General features: G+C 39.2%; 2 protein-coding genes across 2 annotated transcripts in view; one reads left to right on the top strand and one right to left on the bottom strand.

Moving 5' to 3' along the window:
- Positions 1-19,104, bottom strand: part of LAMB3 (laminin subunit beta 3) — a 120,936-nt gene extending 101,832 nt beyond the window's left edge. Inside the window, exon 1 of the mRNA XM_053658605.1 lies at positions 18,985-19,104. The gene's annotated coding sequence lies outside the window, so the exon portion shown is untranslated. The remainder of the gene's footprint in view (positions 1-18,984) is intronic.
- HSD11B1 (hydroxysteroid 11-beta dehydrogenase 1) overlaps positions 1-23,190 on the top strand; it is a 33,258-nt gene extending 10,068 nt beyond the window's left edge. Inside the window, exons 5-6 of the mRNA XM_037136975.2 lie at positions 20,701-20,844; positions 22,260-23,190. Coding sequence (XP_036992870.2) covers positions 20,701-20,844; positions 22,260-22,477 — 362 coding nt within the window. The 3' untranslated portion in view covers positions 22,478-23,190. The remainder of the gene's footprint in view (positions 1-20,700; positions 20,845-22,259) is intronic.
- The last annotated feature ends 271 nt before the right edge of the window (positions 23,191-23,461 follow it).

Here is a 23,461-nt window from a genome sequence, read left to right as displayed (position 1 = left end):
CACACATACTAAAAGTAAAATGGCAGAAAAAGATATTTCATGCAAATGGAAAGGGGAAAAAAGCTGGGGTAGCAATACTCATATCTAATGAATAGACTCTAAAACCAAGGCTATAATAAGAGACAAAGAGGGACACTATAAGATGATAAAGGGAACAATCCAACAAGAGGATATAACCCTAGTAAACGTTTACATACCCAAGATAAGAGCCCCTAAATATGTGAAGCAATTCTTGATGGACATAAAGGGAAAGATCAACAGAAATACAGTAGTAGCCAGCTATTTTAACACCTTATTGACATCAATGGATAGGTCTTCCAAAAAGAAAATCAACAAGGAGACAGCAGCCTAGACGAACTAGATCAAATGGGTTTAATTGATATTTTCAGAGCATTTCACCCCAAAGCAACACAATATACATACTTTTCAAGTGTACACAGAATATTTTCTAGGATAAAACACATGTTAAGACACAAAACAAGTTTCAATAAATTTAAGATTGAAACCAGATCAAGTATCTTCTCTGACTGTAATGCCATGAAATTAGAAATAATCACAAGAAGAAAACTGAAAAATACACAAAGACATGGAAACTAAATACATGTTACTGACCAATGAATGGGTCAACAATGAGATCAAGGAAGAAATCAAAAGATACCTTGAAGCAAATGAAAATGAGAACAGAACAACCCAAAATCTTTGGGACACAGGGAAAACAGTCCTAGAGGAAAATTCATAGCATTACAGGCCTATCTCAAGAAACAAAAAACAGCTCATATAAACAATCTAACTTTATACTTAAAGGAATTGAAAAAGAGCAACAAACAAATCCCAAATTGAGAAGAATGGAAACAATAAAAATCAGAGCAGAAATAAAAGAAATAGAGCTTAAAAAAATACAAAAGGTCCATGAATCTAGAAGCTGATTCTTTGAAAAGATAAACAAAATTGACAAACTTTTATAGGACTCATTGAGAAAAAAAGGACCCAAATAAATAAAATCAGAAATTAAAGAGGAGAAATAACAACTGTCACCAAAGATATAAAAAGGGTTGTGAGAAAACATTATAAACAACTATATGCCAACAAATTGAACACCCTGGATGAAATGGAAAAATTCCTAGAAACATACAATCTTCCAAAACTAAATCAGGAAGAATCAGAGATTTTGAATAGACAGATTATACCTAGTGAAATTGAAGCAGTAATCAAAAAACTCCTAAAAAAAAGATCCTGGACTGAATGGTTTCACATGTGAATTTTACCATACATTCTGAAAAGAACTAATACCTCACCCTCTCAAACTACTTCAAAAAATTAAAGAGGAAGGAAGACTCCCAGGCTTATTTTGTGAGGCCAGCATAATTTCAAAACCAGATAAAGGCACTACAATAAAATAAAATTACAGGCCAACATCCCTGATGAACATAGATGCTGAGATCCTCAACAAAATATTAGCAAATCATATACAGCAATACACCAAAAAAATCATACACCATGGTCAAGTGGGATTTATTCCAGGAATACAAGGTTGGTACAACCTTCACAAATCAATAAATGTGATACACCACAAAAACAAAATGTAGGATAAAAACCACAAGATCATATCAATAGATGTAGAAAAAGCATTTGATAAAATCCAGCACTCATTTATGACAAAAATCTCTTGGCAAAGTGGGAATAGAAAGAACATACATAAACATAATAAAGGCCGCATATGACTAACCCAGTACCAGCATCATACTCAACAGGCAAAAACTACAAGCAATCCCCTTATGATCAGGAATAAGACAGGGATATCTCCTTTCACCTATATTATTCAACATAGTCCTGGAACTCCTAGCCATAGCAATTAGACAAGAAGAAGAAATAAAAGGCATCCAAATTGGAATGAAAGTAAAACTGTCTTTATTTGCAGATGACATGGTACTGTACATAAAGAATTCTAAAGATTCCACCAAGAAATTACTAGAACTGACAAATAAATTCATCAAAGTAGCAGGGTACAAAATTAATATCCAGAAATCACTTGCACTTTATATGCCAATAATGAACTAACAGAAAGGGAAATTAAGAAAACAATCCCATTCACAATTGCTTCAAAAAGAATAAAATACCTAGGAATAAACCTAACCAAGGATGTGAAAGACCTATACTCAGAAAATTATAAGGCACTGAAGAAAGAAATTGAATATACAAATAAGTAGAAGCACATACTGTGTTCATGGATAGGGAAAATTAACATCATTAAAATGTCAATACTATCTGAAGCAATCTATAGATTCAGTGTAATTCCTATCAAGATACCAATGTCATTTCACAGAACTAGAACAAATATTTCAAAAATTTTTATGGAACCATAAAAGGTTCCAAGTAGCAACAGTGATCTTGAGAAAGAAGAACAAAGTTGGAGGAATCATGCTACCTGATAAACTACTACAAGGCCATAATAATTTATTAAAACAGCTTGGTATTGGCATAAAGACAGCCATACAGATCAATAAAACAGAACAGAAAACCCAGAAATAAACTCATGCCTTTATGGTTAATTAATATTTGACAAAGGAGGCAAGAGCATACAATGGAGTAAATATAATCTATTCAAAAAATAGTATTGGGCCCTGGCTGGTTGAGGGGTTTTCTCTCTCTTCCCTTCCTCTGTTTAGTATTGGGAAAATTAGACAGATATATGAAAAAATGAAACTAGACCATCTCCTTACATTGTACACACACACACACACACACACACACACACAAACCCTCAAAATGAATTAAGGAACTTTTAGACTCAAAACCATAAAAATTCTAAAAGAAAACATAGGCAGTAAAATCTCAGACATTTGTCATAGCAATACTTTTTCTGATAGATCACCTCAGTCAGGCAAAGGAAATAAAAATGAATAAATAAACAAATGGGACTACATCAAACTAAAAAGCTTTTGCACAGCAAAGGAAATCATTGGCAAAATGAACAGACAACCCACTGAATGGGGTCAATGATACATCTGATAAGGGGTTAATATCTGAAATTTATAAAGACTTTAAAAACTCAACACCAAAAAAATAAAACAAACAATTCAATTTTACAAAATGGGCAAAGGACCTGAATAAACACTTCTCCAAAGAGAACATGCAGAGGGTCATAGACATATGAAAAGATGTTCAATGTTACTAACCATCAGAGAAATACAAATTAAAATCACAATGAGATATCACCCCAGACCTGTCAGAAGGGCTATCATCAATAAGTTCACAAATAACAAGTGCTGGTGAGGATGTGGAAAGGGGAAATCCTCATGCACTATTGGTGGGAATGCAGACTTGTGCAGCCACTGTGGAAAGCAGTGTGAAATTACTTCAAAAATTTTAAATGGATCTGCCTTATGACCCAGTGATTCCACTTCCGGGAATAAATCCAAAGAAACCCAAAGCTCTAATTTGAAAGACTGTCTGTACCCCTGTGTCCACTGTAGCATTATTTATAATTACCAAGATTTGGAAACAGCCTAAATGCCCATGAGTAGATAAGTGGATAAAAAAGCTATGGTACATTTACCCAATGGAATACTACTGTGACATAAAAAGAAGAAAGTCTTACCCTTTGCGACACCTTGGATGGACCTGGAAAGTATTATGCTAAGTGAAATATGCCAGTCAGAGAAAGATAAATACCATATGATTTCACTTATATGTGGATACTAATGAACAAAATAAACTAACAAACAAAACAGGAATAGAATCATAGCTACAGAGTACAGACTGACAGCTGTCAGAAGCAGAGTGAGGAGGGTCAGGGTGCTAGGTGAAAAACCTGAAGCAATGTCACCCCAATAAATTTAATTTAAATTTTGTTAAAGTTTAGAAGGCAATATTCCCTTCAGGCCACCCCACATGTGCACCCCACACAATTAACACACACACCCCAGGCCCTTCCATCAGGGAGAAGCGCAGGGGACAGCAGGGTAGATGAAATAATGGGAAAAGAATGCCTACATGGCATTCGTGAAATAAACTGAGACAGAGATATCAATACTCCAAATCGATTGGGGAAAAACCACTGGGTTGGGGAGAGAACAATTGGAAACAGAAAATTTTTATTTGTCATTAGTCAAAATGGGTCTTCATGACATAGGTTCCATTTTAGAAAAGTAAAGGTCATTCCATTGTCATTCTCCTTGGCTCTGTGAACCCCATAACTATGGCACATCACACCAGTTACACGCATAATGGCTAGAACCCATGCTTCTCTATGCCTTCTTTACTTCCTTTCAGGGAAACCATGGACCAGCCTCTTCATCCCTGCACCTTTCTCCTCTCAGGTTCCATTTAACCTCACCCTGGCAAATCCTTCATAAGACAATGCTTTTATGGGAAAATTCAGGCCGGTGTATGAGGTCACTTGTTGAACCTTAAGGTTAAGGTCTTAGCTGTTTGTCAGCTAAGAGCTGCCTGTGTGGTCTAAACCTATTTTAAAAATTCAGCATTACAAAGAGGAAAAAAGAATACGTATTTCTCACCTACACATATCAACTAAGAGGATTTAGAATGCCCATAATGATGTTGTGATGTTTTGCATAAAGACAAAAATATACAGATATCAATTCCACCCCTGCCTTCAGCTCTGGCCTACCACTTTTTCTTAAAAGGTAGACCAATGAATTCCTAAATGTCTGGATATGCATTGGGGAGCAGTGGGAACAAGGAGCAAGGTGAAGGTCTAGGACAAAAAGAAGCCTAGAAACCAGAGTAGGAAGAGGATGGTTGAGTTCTCATTAAGTTGTTCTAGTTCTTCCAAGAAAAGATGAATCTTACCCTTACATACAAGTACCTAAGAAATAATTTTCAGAAACCACAATTTCCCAGGTGAGTGGACATGTTTATACTGTGAATGCAGGTGTTTACAAGGAGGGCAGGGGCACTGGGGCAGGTTTAGCCTATTTGGAGGAGAATGGAGAGAAATATGGGGAGATGAAGTACGTGTGTATAGCTATGTCATGGATAGGGCATGGATAAAGACCAAAAAGGAGATCAGAGTACGAATCAATAAATTAGACATAAAAATTTCATTTGTTGCCTAAATTCAAGAGATTATGTTTAGGTAGAAACTGAAGGATTCAGAGATCCTCCTGGACTCCTTCAAACTCAGTTTTTATTTAACCACCCCTGCATTACTGCCCCAAGAGGGATGAGAGGAGATTTATCACTGATGAAGACAGTGACAATCTAATGCAGGCTGAGAACCAAAAAAATGCTATCTATGACAACCGTTGCTCCCCATTTCCCCCTTTTCAAGCTGGATAGAGTTTAAATGAAGTAGTCACAGCTGCTTAACCCTGTTACCATTGGTTTCGACCAAGTGTACTTCCTGATGAAAATAGCAAGGTTCTGCCATCACTCACCTAGTCATGGGTACTCACCAAGGAATTGTGGGAAGACCTACAACAAATATACTCTAATTGAAATATACAAACAGAAAAGTAGTTTTTAATAAAAAAAAGAATATAAAAATGTCAAAATTACACTCAACGCAGATGCTGTGCTTAAGTTTCAAATTAGGCTCTTGAATTTCTTGACTTAAAGAATTGGGTCAGCATATATATGATTATATTCAAAGAAGGAAGGACTGCAGAAACCAAATGATTTCTTAAATAAATTTCTCATAAAAGATTGTAAGTTGAAGGCACAAAGTAACTGAAAGAACAATGCCCCAACAACTTTTTTAAATGTTTCTATGATTATAAAAGCCAAACACACACCATAAAATTTGAAAAATGAAATTAAAATTTTCATTACAATTTTTCATTTTAATGAAATGAAAATGATTCCATGATTATGGAATCATGCCAATATTTTGAAAATTTTTCTTCCAGGTAGATACACATATCAATACAGATACAAATATAGGACAATTTATCTTTATCCTGCCAGATATTTAGGTTACTTTCTTTTTTTAAGGAGCTGATGTTTTATGTTTTAATTTAATCTTGACTGTATTTTTTTCCATTACCATTTAGTACCCTTATACTCCCCTTTCCCTGCAATCACCACACTCTTGTCCACGTTCATGAGTCTTTTCTCCTTTTTGCTCAATCCCTCCAGCCCCTTCTTCCCCGACCTTAGCCATCACCCTGCTCTCCATCTACAAGTCTGTCCCCATTTTTATTTAGGTTATTTGCAATGTTTTGCAATTTTAAAACCTCTACAATAAATGTTCTTGTTCGTAAATCTATGACTAAGTTGATGATTATTTCCTTCACAAACTCTTAGCACTAGATTTACTGGGTGAAATGATGGGGATATTTTAAAGACTATTGGAACATATTTCCAAATTTCTTTAGACAAAATGAAAAATAAAAGACTTGAATTTTTAAATACACAAAATATTCAACTTAAATGAATACTGTGAGCATCATGTCCCATTTCCACCCTGAGTGTACATATAAGTGTTCATCTCACACCTACTTTTCAGAGTTAACAAAGTTTTCAGCAACTATCAATTTTATACGTGAAAGTAAAAGGTATTTAGTACAATCGTCCCTCAGTGTCAGCAAGGGATTGGCTCCAGGACACCATCACCATCATCCCAGGATAGCAAAACACATGGATACTCAATCCCTTCTTCTAAATGGCATAGGGTAATAGTGGGGGGAGGAGAGAAATATGAGGGGACTAAATGGTAATGGAAAAAATATTTTTAATTAATTAATTAGCAAAGTAAAATAAAGGCATAGTATTTGCAAATAACTTACTTATATCCTCCTGTGTACTTTTGTGAAAAGAGATGACCACAGTGACTTCATCTTGTACTCTGGAATCAATGTTGTTGGACAAACAAATTACACTGACCTTGCTGACTTGCAAAAAAAAAACCAAGTTATTTGTTGAGAAAGAACCTTTCTAAGGCTGTACAAAATAGCTGTGCTTTTTAAGGACTATATAAAAAAAAATGTTTCTTTCCCAGTAATGGAAAGAGATGTTCATGAGAAACCAATGATTCTAAAAAATAAATTTCCCTTCAATCATAATTCCTGGTATCAGCTAATGTAACAGAATGCTGATCTCCAGACAAGACACTTTTCTGGTTGCTTCCAGAATCTGTGTTTCTGAATTGTAATTAAAAAACCTAAATAAATATTTTTCTCACCTGTCAGCCTTACTTTTTTCTCCCAGTGAACACATTAAATCTCCCAGAAAACACAGTAATCATCTCTGGATTACTTATAATACTTAATACAATGTAAATGCCATAAATGGTTGTTACACTGTATTGTTTAGGGACCAATAACAAGAAAAATTTCATACATGTTCAATACAGATGCACCATCGTAGGCCTAACTACATAGTACACGTCCCCAACATAACTTTGTGTTCAAATATTTTTGATCTGCTATTGGTTGAATCCATTGATGAAGAACCCACAAATATGGAAGGAATTATGTAGATATTATGTGAATTTGTTTCCTTGTGAGATGGAATTTGAGGTCCCTGTTCCCTTGAGAGCAGTGGTATTTTATATTTTGATTACCATCATATTCTTATTTTCTATAATGGCACCTGGCAGGGAGTGGATATTTAATGAAAGTTGAGTAATTAATGAATGAATTTCATTGTCATGTGTTTCTAGGCAATTTGTATTTTCTATTATGTGAATGATTTTGATACATCCCTGCCCACTGAGATGTTTGCAAAACTTTCTAACAATAAATATAGCAAATCGATTTCATATACAGCTTCTTGTTGTAAACTTTGACAAGACATATCATTAAAAACAGCTAAAGATAAAGTTAAGAAAATAAAAAGTGAGTTTGACATGGTGTGAATATATAGCTTTATATAGTTGAACTTGACCCAAGGGGAACTCCTGTTGAGATAAGTATTGATTTTGATGTGAAGTCCACTTAAGGTAGCACAAGATGAGAAGTGACTGGAAAGAGAGCATAACTTTACATCTGAGAAATTTATTCTGCAGATAAACTTGCACAAGTGCTCTCCAAATATATTCAGTCACTTCTTCAAAGAATATGAATTGAGGGCACACTCTGAGGCCCTATGCCAGCTGCCAGGGCTATGGCAGTGAGCAAAAATGGCCAGGTCAGGTGCTGGTCATCATGGAGCCCACATTCCAGCATCAGCCGATTGGCAGAGCATTGTTTAAAGGCAATTAAAAAAAAAAAACGAAAGCAACATGAATATCCACTACTAGCAACTAGTTCTTAAATTGTAGTGAAATAATATGTAAATGTTTACACATACTGACTATAAAAAGCACATGTTCAAAGGAAAAATAATTTAGAAAACAGTATGTATTAATATAGTATGAGCCAAACTGTGTTTAAAGAAAGGGGCTTTTACTTTTCATTTTATATACTTAGAACTACTTATTGTAGCAAGCTTGGTATAAATTTTATAGGAATAAAAAGAAAAGTAGGTGACACATGTTTATAGTACCCCCCAAAAAACAAAAATATTTCTGCTCTGGCTGACTTCAAGAGGACAGAACTTGTGCTCAACCTCATAAGTAAACAAATTCAAATGACTAAAACAGCTAAACTACCAAAGTAAATGACTAAATACCATGGTGGGAGTTGTTTTTGTTTTTCATTGTTTTATTTCGTTTCTTGGTTTGCCTACAAAATTGTCAACTATTGAAAACTATGTTAATTCCACAAAGTACCATATTTTGCCATGTATAATGTGCACTTTTTGCCCAAATTTCTTTGGGGGAAATAAAGATGCACATTATACATGGGTATAATGATTACATAACATGGGTATAATAATGGGCATAATAATCCTGTGTATAATGTGCATAAAAATGTGGGTATGCATTATGCCCAGTAAAATATGGTAGATGTGAAATAAACACTTATATACTCTTGGTAGGAAAGTGTATGGTGCTGTTATTCATTTTAACAGATTTTTACAATTGATTTCTTAAAGTCTAGTCCTTCATTTTTCATTTTGTCTACAGCAATTTGGCAATATGTATCAATAGCCTTAAAAGGTGTTCCCATCATTTCATCCAGCAAATGTAATGCTAAAAACCTATTAAGGAATAATCATCGATCAAGTCATAGATATAAAAACCAAGAATACACAAAAGCATTTATGATGGGATTTTTTTTCAGCGTGACTATGAACCTATACGTATAGCTACCAATGCTGAAAATAGCTGACATATGCCTGAACTCAGGCATTACAGTCAGCTGGAAGTCAGAATCTAACAGATGTCTGGTATAGTTGATTTAACTATATGAGTTTTCAATTATTTAATGTTTTTCCATGAAGTTTTCTGGCTCAGAAATGCCTATGTAATACATATATATATAATAAACCCTTTATTTCTGGCTTTAGAGAATTAGTCCAGCCCTGTTATCTCTAAGTAAATGTTGAACCATATTCAATGAAGATTATTTTGAAGGGGTGCCAAATCACTGGCCTATATTGGGCACACATCTGTCTCAGTCCATCCTTGGGGACACAGCTGGCCTTACGGGAATTGGAGTAGAGAAACCACAGGGAACAAGGCCGCCCCAGGATCTCCCTGAGAGAGCACAGTTCTGCCACACCTGTTTCTCTCAGCACATCTGCTCCTCTTCCTTTCTTGGAGCCTCTGATTCACTGGGTGCCTAGTTCGGCCTGGCCGCCACCGTCCCTTTTGCAGCACAATAAGCCTCAGTACACTTTTGACTTCCGCCCCATTGCCAAGACTCTTGGTGTCCAAATCCCCCAACTCCAAATTCCTTCCAAAGAAGAGGTAGCAAAGTGGCTCAGCTGAATTTTGCCAGTCAGTCCCACAAAGTCATCCAGCCTAGAGAGGGACAATTATTGACTCAGGTCTAATCAGCAAGGCCATGGAGAGGGCTGAGTTAGGCTACAAGCAGGGGAGACAGTGGTAGAGTTGTCTGAGTCTCTAGTACATCCTTTGGATAATCTTCCGTAAATAGTGCCCTGTCAACACAGGTTGTCTGTCTCAAGCAGAATGGGACAGCTTTGTGTCAGGGAGCATCCATGATAGCCTGACTTGCAATATCACAACTGAGATGAGATGAGAAGGATATACAGACAAGGGGCAGCAATGGTAGCTTGGTTCAGATGAAGAACCTGGGTCACACCAGACCAGCGAGGGTGTCAGAATAATAGAAGCAATGAAGGCATCTGCACTGGGGCAGCTCAATATGGAGGGAAGAGGGCGTCCTTGTGGCCTGGTATTGGGTATTAGTGTCCAGTAGGGATGAGGAGGGTGTCCACACAGAGGGCACAGAAGCAACTGAAGAATAATCCTATGCAGGGGCCATTAATCAAAGAAATAATATACGTTGAGGATGAAGTTCTCACTGTCAACGTTACAAATATGAAATGGAAAAAAATAGAGTAAACCCTGTGATCCTGCCAAAAAATACATAGCCTGAATCAAATCATGAGGAAACAGCAGATAAAAATCAAAACTGAGGGACATTTATCAGTAGTGTGCTGGTAAATGTTTAACAACTAGCTCTCCAGAGGGAGACAATAAAAAAAATTTATATGTAGCATTTCCAAAGTATAAAGAATTTCATGATGACCATTTCAACATGACTTTAACATGCCTACCAAATTCTTGGAAACCGAGCAATCAGCTCTCATAATCCACTATGTATGATTCAGCACTAGCATATCACCTTGTACAAAATCATTTGCAATAATCAACAATGTCAAGGTGATGAAAGTCGAAGAAATACTAGGGAATGCTCCAACTTAAAAGAAGCTGAAGAGTGATGACAACTAAATGCTCAGTCAGATCCTCAGTCAGATCCTTTGCTATAGGACATTATGTATATTAAGGATATTATGAGGACAAGTGGCAAAACTTGAATGCAGTCTGCGGACCAGATATATCAGTGTTAATCTAATAAGTTGAATGGTGGCCCTTAAAAAGGCATGTCTACATCTTAGGTCCCTGAACCTATGAACATGACCTTGTTGCAGAATCACCTCCCACAATTAAAGTTCATGTGACCACTGCTTAGGTATTTTGCATGTCCCAAAACATTGAGACATCTGTGCTTGGAGATGGAGAAATGTTTATTTGATTTGGCCAAGGCAAGATCTCTGAAGCGTGTCTCTCTCAAAAAGCAAAAGCAATAAGCTTTTATGCAGCTAGAGACTATGTCAGGGAGTGTTTCAGGGAACTAAGAATTCTGTGTCCCTGAAGTCATAGATGATGCTTTTATCTACCAGACATTGGCAGCTGCTGACAGCCACCTTGAAGACATTCTTTTCTTTAACAAAAGAAACTCGTAAGTTCTCTTCACAACCCTGAAGTTCTCTCCTGCTTGACAAAGAGACCCTACATCAGCAACTTATGACTATGTGCATGCAAACAAAAGTAATTGAGCAGAAAGGATGGTTAACATGTGAACAAGGGCCTAATTAAGAATTAAATTATTTAATTCTAGCTGCCAAAAATAGTAGGGGCACTAAAATCACAAGGGAAATGCAAATCAAAACCATAAACCTTGGCAGGGTGCCTTTGTTGGAACATCATCCTGTGCACCAAAACGGTTGCAGGATCAATCCCTGGTCAGGGCACATACCTAGGTTGTGGGTTCAATCTGCAGCCAGGGAGCATAAGGAAGGCAACCAGTCAATGCTTCTCTCTCACATCAATATTTTTCTCAAAATTAATAAACGTATCCTCAGGTGAGGATTAAAAAAACCTGTAAGATATCTTTTAGGATGGCTATTATCAAAGAGACAAATAATACCAAGTGTTGGAGAGGTTGTGGAGAAAAAAGGACCCTCATTCATGGCCTGTGTGAATGGAAACCGGCACAGTCACTATGGAAAACAGTACAGAGGTTCCTCAAAAAAATTAAGACTAGAGTTAGCATGGGACCCAGCCATCCCTCTTCTGGGTATCTATCTAGCTGAAAACTTTGAAAACACTTATTTGCAAAGATATATGCACCCACCCCCATGTTTATTGAGGCCATATTCACGGTAGCCAAGACTTGAAAACAACCAAAGTGTCCAGATAACTAAGTAAAGAACACATGGTACAGATATACAATGAAATATCACTCGCTGATCAGTAAAGACAAAATATTGCCATTTGCAACAACTGGGTGGATGGTGACAGTATCGCGCTAAAAGAAACAAATCAGACCAAAAAAGCCAAAAACCATATGATTTCATTCATATGTGTGATATAAAACTGAAAGCAACAAATGAATGATAAGACAAAGAAAAACGCATAGACATAGACAACAGTAAGGTGGTTACCAGATGGAAGGAAAATACTAAAGAGTAAAGGGGATTAAATATATGGTGACAAAAGTAGTTTGACTCTGGGTGGTGGGCATGCAACATAATATACAGGCAATGTCATAGAATTGTACACTGTAAACCTATATAATTTTATTGACCTACATCACCCCAATAAATTTAATAAAGAGACAATTACCAGGGGCTCAGCTACAACCTTGTTTGGAGAAAGGGTCTTCACAGGTGTGACTAAGGATATTGTAATGAGAGCGCCCAGGATTATTGGATGGGCCCTAAATCCAATGACAAATGTCCTTATAAGAGACAGAAGAAAAGACAAAGACAGTAGAAGAGAGGAGAAGGCCATGTAAAGATTCGGACAGCAGCCCCGACTGGTGTGGCTCAGTGGATTGAGCACCATGCTGCAAACTAAAAGGCTATTGGTTTGATTCCTAGTCAGGGCACTTGGCTCAGTTGCTGGCCAGTTGGGGGCGTGTGAGAGGTGATCAACTGATGTAGCTCCCAGACATCAATGTGTCTCTCCCTTTCTCCCTCCCTTCCCCTCTCTCTGTAAATAAATAAATAAAAATATCTTATAAAAACATTTTTAAAAATATACAGATACATGCAAAAATAAAATTGGACCACTTTCTTACATTATATACAAAAAATAAACTCTAAACAGTTAAAGACTTAAATGTTAGACTTGACACTATGAAACTCCTAAAAAAAAAAGAAGGCAGTAAACTCTTCGATATTGCTTTTATCAATATCTTTTTGGATATATCTCCTCAAACAAGAGAAACAAACAAAAAAATAAACTACATCAAAGTAAAAAGGTTTTGCCCTGGCTGGTGTGCCTCAGTGGATTGAGTGTCATCCTGCATACTGAAAGGTTGCAGGTTTGGTTCATAGTCAGGGCCCATTCCTGGGTTGTGGGCCAGGTCCCCACTTGGGGACACACGAGAGGCAACCAATTGGTGTTTCTCTTGCACATCGATGTTTCTCTCCTTCTCTTTCTCCCTCCATTTCTCTCTCTCCAAAAATGAATAAAAATAAAATCTTTTCAAAAATAAATAAATAAAAAGTTTTTGCACAGCAAAGGAAATAAAAAAACAAAATGAAAAGACAACCTTCTGAATGGGAGAAAATATTTGCAGATGATACACCCAATAAGGGATTATATAAAGAACATATTATATGAAGAATTCATACAACTTAAAACCAAAAAGCAAACAATTCAATTTAAAAATTGAGCAGAGGGCCTGGACAGATGTTTCTCCAACAGACAGAAAAATATGCTCAACGTCACTGGTCATCAGGGAAATGCATATTAAAACCACAATGAGATACCGTCTCACACCTGTCACAATTGTGATCATCAATAAATCAACAAAACAACAAGTGTTAGCAGGCATGTGGTGGAAAGGAAAACCTTGTGCACTGTTGGTGGAGCTGCAAATTTAGCCACTAAGGAAAACAGTATGGAGGTTCCTCAAAAACTTAAAAATAGACCTGCTTTGGGGTATAGCAATTCCACTTCTGGGTATTTATTTAAAAAAACTAATTCAAAAGGATATATGCAGCCTTATGTTCATTGCAGCATTACTAATGATAGCCAAGATATGGAAGTAACCAAGACATTCATCAATATATAAATTGGTAAAGAAGTAGTGGTATATATGTAATGAAATACTATTCAGCAGTAAGAGAGAATAAAGTCTTGCCATGTGCAGCAGCATGGACCTAGACAGTATTATACCAAGTGAAATGAGTCAGAGACAGAAATTTACTGGATGACCTTAAAATCCAGTAAAATCATTTACAAAGTAAATGCACAAACAAAACAAAACAGAAATAGACCCACAGATAGAAAGACTAAACCGATGGTTGCCAGGTGAAGGAGTGAGATGGGAATCGAATGATTGATTGAGTGATTGATTGATTGAATAGGCAGAGTTTGCAATGCCTTGGCCTTAAGGAATGCTGACAGCTGCTACACTGTGGGGAGAGACAAGGGAGGCTTCTCTCTCCTCTGGAGCCTTTTGGGGGTGTGCAGCCCTGCCAACACCTTGATTTCAGACTTTTGGTCCCAGGAACTGTGAGGAAATACAATTCTGTTGTCTAGCTTGTGGTGATTTATTATGGCAGGTCCAGGAACCTACTGCGTTGCTTTCTTCACTTTGGTGGTTATGTAGGGGAATTCTCTACGTGTAGGAAATGCACGCCCACCCGTCCAGGGTGACTGGGACATCAGGTCCAGTAATCACCTCAGTCATAGCAATTACTCCCATGTAGTTCAGGAACATGAGGGTGGGGCGTACTTATTTACACTATTCTTGTAATTCTTCTCTAAGTTTGAAACTATTTCAAAAGAAAGAAATCCCCATCCTAGGTCTAATAATTTGGAGGAGGTGAGGGTGGTTTTGTGGGGCTTTTTTCATGGATTTCTCAGAGATTCTTCATAGGAGACCCCTTTAGCATCAACGATGCTTCCTCTAGCTCATTCCTTTCAGCTTCTTGGCATCAAGCCCAGCCCCCTTGGCCCAGCCCTCGTGGTCCAGTCCACCCATCATCCCGGGAAGGTGACCCCCGGCCAGCCCCTTCCACAGGCTCCACATTTCGTCTCTGGGAAGGCCACCACTCTTGGACATACATGATCACACAAGGCACTCAGCTTTGCTCTCACTCTAGGGCAATTCCAACCTTTCCTCTTGCCTTTAGACTTTCCAATGTGAATCAAATACCCATCCCCAAACTCCAGAGGTCACCTACAAAGTTCTCCAAATCATCCTGTCGAAGCCCTGCTTATGTGACTTAAGGTGAAGGGAATGCAAATGCCTCTGTGGACCCCTTGGTTAGATGAACACACAGGACACTGACAACTCTCCCTTCAGCAAGCACAACTATTTAGGCTGCGTGTGGGTAATTACGGAAAGCTGATAGAACAGGTTTGTGCCCACCCTTCAGCCGTGGGGCTTCTTAAAGTCCACGCTTCCGTTCTTGCATTGGGAGATGTGCTGATGCTCTGAGACCATCAGAGCCACATTTCATAGGCCCCATACCTCCACAGAAATGCTCTTGCCCAAGCCATCTTGTGAAATTAAGTAACAGGTTTTATCTCATCTTCTGAAGCATTTTTGTGCTGTTTCAACATCATACACTTCTTCCTTGTCTTCAGCCAAAACACTTCTCTGCTTTCCTCCAGCTCTTAAGACGGTCCCTTCTCAGTTTTTTTCATCTCCCCAGCTTTATGGTTTGTTTCTTGGGATTCTCATCATCCTAAGCCCTCTTCCCTTTTCACTTAATGTAGTCTCCCTGGGCAATTCATCCATTTCCATTGCTTCAAGTTAGCACTGAATTCTGGGTTGTCTCAAGCCTTTTAATGGACACCTCAGGTTCTTTAAAGCCTGAAGGAGAGAGATGGATTAATCTTAAAATCTGACTCAACCCAAATAACTGAAGGATTGAGACCATGAAGGGTCCAGCTGAGAAAAGAAAAATTAGGAAGAGTTGGGGGGAAAGGGCAGGATCCAGGAAGAGTTCTCAGCCTCAAAGCCATTGAGGCATGGTGAACCTCAAGCGGAAGAGGGGCTCACTCAGTAGAAGGTGTGGTGCATCTGCCTGGGTCACTCCACAAGTCTGAAAGCAGGCAGGAATAGGCCTTTCAACCCTGTACACTTTCTTCTAACTTCTTGATTAAAACAGTTTAAAGTCTGCCTTTGGCATGGGAATAATTCTGAAATTTCAGCAAGGCAGTCGTGGCTGGAAGGTGTGAAGTGGGCTAGTGAAAATAGTGAGGCCTGCTCTTGACCTCTTCTGCTCACCAAAAAGATCCAATACACGGCTTCATCTGCCAGCCATCAGGCTCCTCCTGGCTCTACAGTGGCCACGTCCCAGCATTTCGGGGACAGAGCTCATTGCACATAGTCCCTCCCTTTCATCACAAAGACTGCACCTTACTTGTCATACTCCCATGTCCCATAATGAGCTTCAGAAAATACGGTCACTATAGCTCTGTTTCTTTGTTTCTCAAACTTCCCAGAAGAGAACTCTGGCTGCTGTATGTATCTACCTGCTATAAGAGCTTCATTCTCCCCGTGTAAATCAAAACCTAACCTTGGGCAAAACACTCAGGCTTCTAACGCCCTCACTTTCATGCCTACTTCATGCATATTAAGTGAGGTATTTATTTACCTATTCATTTCACTTAGTTGAGCTCACACTCTGGCATATTTTTTAACTGGTAGTTGAGCAAGCTGTTCTTGTAAGATGCGATCAGAAAAACTTGATTCTTTCCTTCAGACCTATTCTAATGGTGAGCTCTTCCCTGAACCTGGATGGGATCTAGGGCAGATGGCAACACTCCAGGATAATCAAAGATCCTCGGACTCCTTCCAGTCTCCAGGACAGCCTCACTTCAGTAACTAAAATGTCCAGTCATGTATAATCTAAAGTTTCTCCTGTCATCAAGCTGCTATTGTAGGAAACCTGGGGTAGGAAAAAGAGAAAGGTTCAGCCTTCCCTCCCATTCCCTCTTTTCTTATAACTCACCAGGCTTCCTCTAGTCTCTCTTGTATAAAAGACAGGGGAGAATACAAGGAAGAAGAGAGGGTTGGGGTAGGAAAATCTTACTTGGCCAACTCCCAGCTATCAGAGCATTGGTCTCCTGTGGCCACAGCAGGTGTTTGAAGTTCATGCTCTCTGAGCTGGGAGGCTGACCACACTGACTCTGGCACTGGGTGCTTTCGTGGGTTCCTGGGAGGCCCCTGATGGAATATTAGTCCTTCCTGCGATTGGGACAACAGTTGCTTCTGTTATTTCCCTCAGACTGTGGGAGTACAAGGAATACACTCACCACTTCAGCCTGTCCTTTGGGGCAGGATTGGCAATGCCTCCAGAGAAGAAGGGATGAACTCTAGAGCGAGGCTATAGCATGATGAGCTGGGTGTGGGCTGGATTTCAGGTCCCCCACAGCGAGAGTTAGCACATGGTTTGCACTAGGCTCTGCAGTGGCCCTGCCCATAACTGGAGCCTCTCAGATTGGTCAGACATCAGTCCTTGGTGCATCTCAAACTCCTGGGGACAAGCTCTCCATGAGGTGCCCTTGAAACTCCTCTCACAAAGATTGACTTGAGGGGAAGCTCCCACCCCTTCTTCTTGGAGGACCTCTGAGACACTGCTCATTTCTTCTCTCTAACTCCCATCCTTTCCATCCTCTTTGCTTCAGCCCTTTTATTCCCTTGGAGTGGTAGGGGGTCTATGTGTTGTAAATTCATTTTGGGGGGGTTGTTTTTACTTGTTTGTGTTACCATGTCCTATGTAAGGAAGGGCCCTAATCTGGAACCTATCTTCAGAATATGCAGTCTTTGGAAACTATTGGCAAAATGAAAAGAGAACCCAGTGTATGGGAGAACATATTTGCCAATGATACATTGGGCAAGGGTTTAATCTCCAAAATGTATAAAGAACTCATATGACTCAATACCAGGAAGACAAACAATCCAATTAAAAAATGGGCAAAGGGCCTAAACAGACACTTCTCCAAGGAGGATATATAGAAGGCCCATAGACATATGAAAAAACACTCAACATTGCTAGCAATCAGAGAGATGCAAATTAAAACCACAATGAGATATCACCTCACACCTGTCAGAGTGGCCATCATCAATAAATCAGGAAACAAAGGCTGGTGAGGATGTGAAGAAAAGGGAACCCTACTGCACTGTTGGTGGGAATGCAGACTGGTGCAGCCACTCTGGAACACAGTATGGAGTTTCCTCACAAAATTAAAAGTGGAACTGCCTTTTCACCCAGCGATTACACTTCTGGGAATGTATACAAAGAACCCTGAGGCGCCAATTCAAAGCAATATATGCACCCTTATGTTGACAGCAGCATTATTTATAATAGCCAAGATTTCAAAACAGCCTAAGTGCTCATCAGTAGATAAATGGATGCAAAAGCAGTGGTACATTTACACAGTGGAATACTAAGCAGCAGTGGAAAAGGAAGGAATTCTTACCTTTTGAGACAGCATAGATAGAAGTGGAGACTATTATGCTAAGTGAGGTAAGTCAGGCAATAAAGGACAAATACCATATAATCTCAATTATAATTGGAATCTAAAAAACAAAATAAATTAATGAGGAAAATAGAACCAGAGGCACGGAAACAAGGAACAGACTGACAGTTGTACGAGGGAATTGGGGGGATGTTGGGACTGGTTGGAAGATGAAGGGGTTAGATGAAGAACATACTTGTGTCACCCATGGACATGAACAACAGTGTGGGGATTGACTGCAGGAAGGTGGAGCTGGAGGAACAGCAGTAAAGAGGGGGAAATTGGGACAACCCTAATAGCATAAACAATTTTTTTAAAAATTTAAATATGGAGTCTTTGGTGTGTTCCCAGCCTCTGTGTTCCCAGCCTCTGCATCTCAGCTGAAATCAGAGCAGGACAGGTCATATTTTAACATCCTGTTACATATTAGTTATTCCATTTTAATCAAGGTCTCTTAACTCACAAAACCTTTTTTTAAAAAAATAAAAATTGGGGTTTTTAGAGAGGTTTTGCCCTTTTCAGCTCTCTAAAATTACTAACTATATTTTCCAGACAGCAGAATGCAGAGTTGGCCTCATGCAAAGTAACACTATGTGAAAAAATGTTTAAGAACCGTGCGGTACATAGAAAACAAACTTCAGTGAAATGGACCAAGGTTGTTTGGAACCGCAAACCTGGGAGATTCTTCTTTCTGCTTTTCTCTTTTTCTCTTCTTTCGGATACATTCCAGCTTTTCCTTCAGTGAGCCTACACTGGCTCACAGTCCTTTATCTGAGATTCCAAAGTCCGAAAAGCTATGGGGAAACGAATGAGTAAACAAATAAATAAATAAATAAAGCTCCGAAAGCTAAGGATATTTCTTCAAAATCAATGCTACGTAACCACTTTAACTTGAACTGAAGTCAGGTTACGTAAAGCCTTTATCTCGGTGTGAGCTTTCAAATACCTTGCTGGAGAATATAATGAAGTGTTTGCTTACAGGAAGCTTCCCCAGGACCCACAGGGAGTTTTATGTATTGTTATATAAATGTATGCCCAGTATCACCTCCTAAAATCCAAAAAATGGTTCTGAATTCTAAAACACATTAGTCCCTAAAGGTCTTGGGTAAGTGCTTGTAAGCCTGAACTTCTCCGTGAAGGAGAAAACAGAACAAACCTCACCCACGGGCCAACAGGGAGGCGGCTGCAGGGATTCCAGCCCCCGCGCCCACCACACACAACGATGCTCAGCAGAAGGGAAACAGGACTGTCACTTAAGAAACTTGCCCAGAAGAACAAAATTCTCAAGTATCATTGTCCAAATGGGCCATTTGTTTATTCCTGTATCAATTATGGACAAGGAGAGTGGGATTAAATAAATTATACAAGGCCACCCCTAGAGTTAGGGAGGGTATCAGTTTAATTCTGGCACATGGGCTGCATGAAAGTGAGGAGGACTATCAATGTAGATTAGGTTCAGTTTTCCGATGCAGAAAACCTATGTCAGTAAATTAAATAAATGATAAGGGAAATCAAGTCTAGAAGGGAGGCAATTTAGGGCTAAGATGGCAGGTCCATGGTCACCCAGCTTCCCTCCTACTCTCTCAGTGCTCTGCCATTCTCAACAGATGGCTTCTACTTCATGGTCCAAGGCTGTTCTGGAGCCGTGGCTGTCCTATCCACCTCCAGGGACCAAGAAGGAAAAGGAGTGGGGAGGAGGAGACCGACTTCTTCCTTTAAAGACACATAGCTCAGGACTCACATGATACCCTTCTGATTACAACCCACCAGACAGCACTTTGTCACTTGGCAACATCCAGCTCAAAGAAGCTGAAAAATGTGGACTTGATTTCAGATAACTATTGGCCCAGTCACACATCAGGGGGTCCATTACTAAGGAAGAAGGGCAGAAAATATATTGAGAGAATACTGGCAGTATCTGCAACAGTTGAAAACACAAATAATTGAGGTTCTGGTACAGAAGAAGAAAAGTGGTGGAACTAAATTCTGATTCGGCTACCAAAAATGTGTCCTGAACCTCTTCCCTGCTCTTTGAATCATCCTTACATGAGTTGGTATCAGATACTCCAGTTGGATCACACACCCATTTCTAGAACTTGCCTGTAGAGTCATTTGAAGCCAAAACTCATAATTGAGGATGGAATTGAAGTGGTTCTCTAAAGAGATTTGTTTGTATTTTTTAAGAGTTCTTTATATATTAATGATGGAGAAGAATAATTTTTTTAATAAATTCAACACAGCAAGATAATCTCTTTGGGGCATAGAGAGAAACTATGACGCAAAGGGTGAAAAAACTCCACAGGAGTTACAAAACCTGCTAAAAATAGAGCAAAGATCAGCTCTGAACAGCTGAAATAGATCACTTGTTAACTCATTTCTTTATTGTTTAGGGAAAATAGCTAATCCACTTCTTGCTCCGTATTCTGCAAGCAAGTTTGCTCTCGATGGGTTTTTCTCCTCCATCAGGAAGGAATACTCCGCGACCAAGGTCAATGTGTCAATCACTCTCTGTGTCCTCGGCCTCATAAACACAGGTAAGATCAAGACATCGGAATAAATGTCCTGCAGATGGACCGTCTTCCTTATCACTGTGGGTAAGGGAAGTGCTGAACTCCCTGATTCATTTGTACTGACCTAAAAGCTAGTGAGAACTAGGTCTCATTTAATGAATGTGGCAGCAGTGGCTGTCACTAGTGAAGCCTCTGACTATTCTTTGATCACCTTCTTTCCATTGTGACCACCAGATATGCTGAGTGACACCACATTCATCACCTAATCTCATTATGAACTCCTATAGCCTCTTGAACTCTCCATGGCCATTACTTTCCTATACGAGACTTATCAAATACAAGTTTCTTTTTCTTAATATCATCACCAGTAATAAGACATAGCAGTGTAGAACCCTTTGAGATGATGCACTGAGAAAGACACAGCATTGTTTTCACAGTATTCTTGCCAAAAATGCATTACCCCACTCCTATTATAAGAGAACAATGGGCAAACCCATGAAAGACAAGGAAAGACTGAAGAACTGTCACAGATTGGATGGAAAATAAGCATTAAATACTAAGTGGAATCCTGGGTAAGATCCTAGAACATAAAGAGGACATTAGTGGTAAAAAAAAAAAAAAAAACCAGGGCCTGTAGTTTAGTTAGTAATATTGTTCCAATCTCATTGTACCTGGTCTCGATAATTGTGTGACGGTTACATATGATAGTGTGATTAGGGGAAACAGGGCAAAGAATATAAGGGAAGACTTTGCAAACATTTCATAACTTTTCTGTAAGTCCAAGTGAAAGTTGATCAGCATGATGAGAAAACTATATAAAGAGTAATCAAATAAAGTGAGTAGCAGTTACAGAATGAGAAAGAGACACATGGTGAAATGAGAAGGGATGGAGAGGGGGACAGAAGCTGTGCAAGAAGAACATGAAAATTTGGAAGGAGAGAGAAGATCACACGAGAGTCTCCTTCTAAATGAAAGCGGTTAGTGATGCCAGAAAAGCAAAGGTCTGAATTCTCGTCCATCTCTTCCTTTTGCAAATCCATAAATCATTGTCATACAGCACTATGCTTTTGCCCCCGACACCTCCCATTACCTACTGGGTCATCATATGACTTCTCTCTGTTCTGCTCCCCCATGTTACTCCCTCTCCCCAACCCAAACACCCAAGAGAGGAACATGATTCAAATCTCTCAACTCATTAGCTCTAACTGCCCCCACATGTCTTCATCTGGGAACATAGGGCCTGTGTTAAGCCCCTCTTTGCCCAACAGGCCCTAAACATACCCAGTCTTCTCCGTGTATTTCCTACAGGGCCCATGGACATTGCAGAGCAAGCATTGGCAAGAAGCCCCCGATGCTTAAGTTATTGGTGTTGTCAGGCTTTTCGCTGTGTGGACTCTGCTAGTCTGGAATAACCCCACTCTTCTCTGGCCATTTTACAGAAACAGCCAAGAAGGCCGTCTCTTCGGTCATCAAAGAAGAGGGAGCTCCAAAGGAAGACTGTGCCCTGGAGATCATCAAAGCAGGGGTTCTGCGCCAGGAGGAACTGTATTATGCCAAATCGATACTGCCCAGTCTCCTGCTGAGAAACCCAGGGAGGAGCCTCATGGAATTTCTCTTTCTAAGAACTTTTAATGTGGACAAATTCATAAACAACTAGGAACTTCCTTAGGGCTGGGCATGAGAAGGGAGCTCGGGACTGTTCTGCTGGATACTTATCTAAGCTCCACCCCCACAGGCATCCCCCCAGAGACATAAATGTGTCTCCCCAGAAAGCTGCAAGTCACGCCTCACATCTCACAGTTTGGAAAAGTTCCTCTAACACTAGCACAGCAGACACGTAATTGTAATATGCGTCATGGGCCTGCAGTGGTGTCTAGGAGTGTTGTTTTGTTTTGCTTGCTTAATCCCTTCACCTTTCTCAACCAGCCCCGTAACACCCCCTCCCCTCTGACAGCTGTCAGCCTGCTCTCTACCTATGAGTCTGTTTCTATTTTGTTTGTTAGTTTATTTTGTTCATTAGAGTTCACATAGGAGTGAGATCATGTGGTACTTGTCCTTCTCTGACTGGCTCATTTCACTTAGCACAATGCCTTCCAGGTCCATCCGCGCTGTTGCAAAGGGTAAGATTTCCTTCTTTTCTACAGGAACGTACAGTTGTGAAATTGTTAGTAACCATGGGTATAATTACAAGGTAGTTAGATCAAATTTACCTTATACATAATAATATTATGATGCTTAATATAATATTAATTATAACGAAGTCACATAGACTTCATAAATCATCACTGGTGCCTATAACTTCATTTCATCTGGTGTTTTCTTTTAAAACCATAACCTGCACAAGTAAAAGTTACCAATGTTTATTCCTTATTTTGTGGTCCAAATCTTTTCATTGTTTTTGAATTGAAGAAATCACCCTACTCATTTAATAGACATGATGCCTTTACTATATTGTGTATTTCAGATAACTTTTCTATTGTTTTTTGTTGCTTCTCTAGGAAGGAGAGCACCTGGGTATGAATCACTAGGGGAAAAGCCACAGAAGGGGAGGTGCCTGACAACTTAAGCCATAGAACCTATGCTCATTTATTGCACTCAGAGTGCATTAAGCAACAAAACATGTAAAGGCTCAACTGATTTT

Source organism: Artibeus jamaicensis, unplaced genomic scaffold, assembly GCF_021234435.1.
Source record: "Artibeus jamaicensis isolate MK-2021 breed Jamaican fruit bat unplaced genomic scaffold, CSHL_Jam_final contig_2170, whole genome shotgun sequence".
NCBI lineage: Eukaryota > Metazoa > Chordata > Mammalia > Chiroptera > Phyllostomidae > Artibeus > Artibeus jamaicensis.
This window is presented reverse-complemented; position numbering and strand designations above follow the sequence as displayed.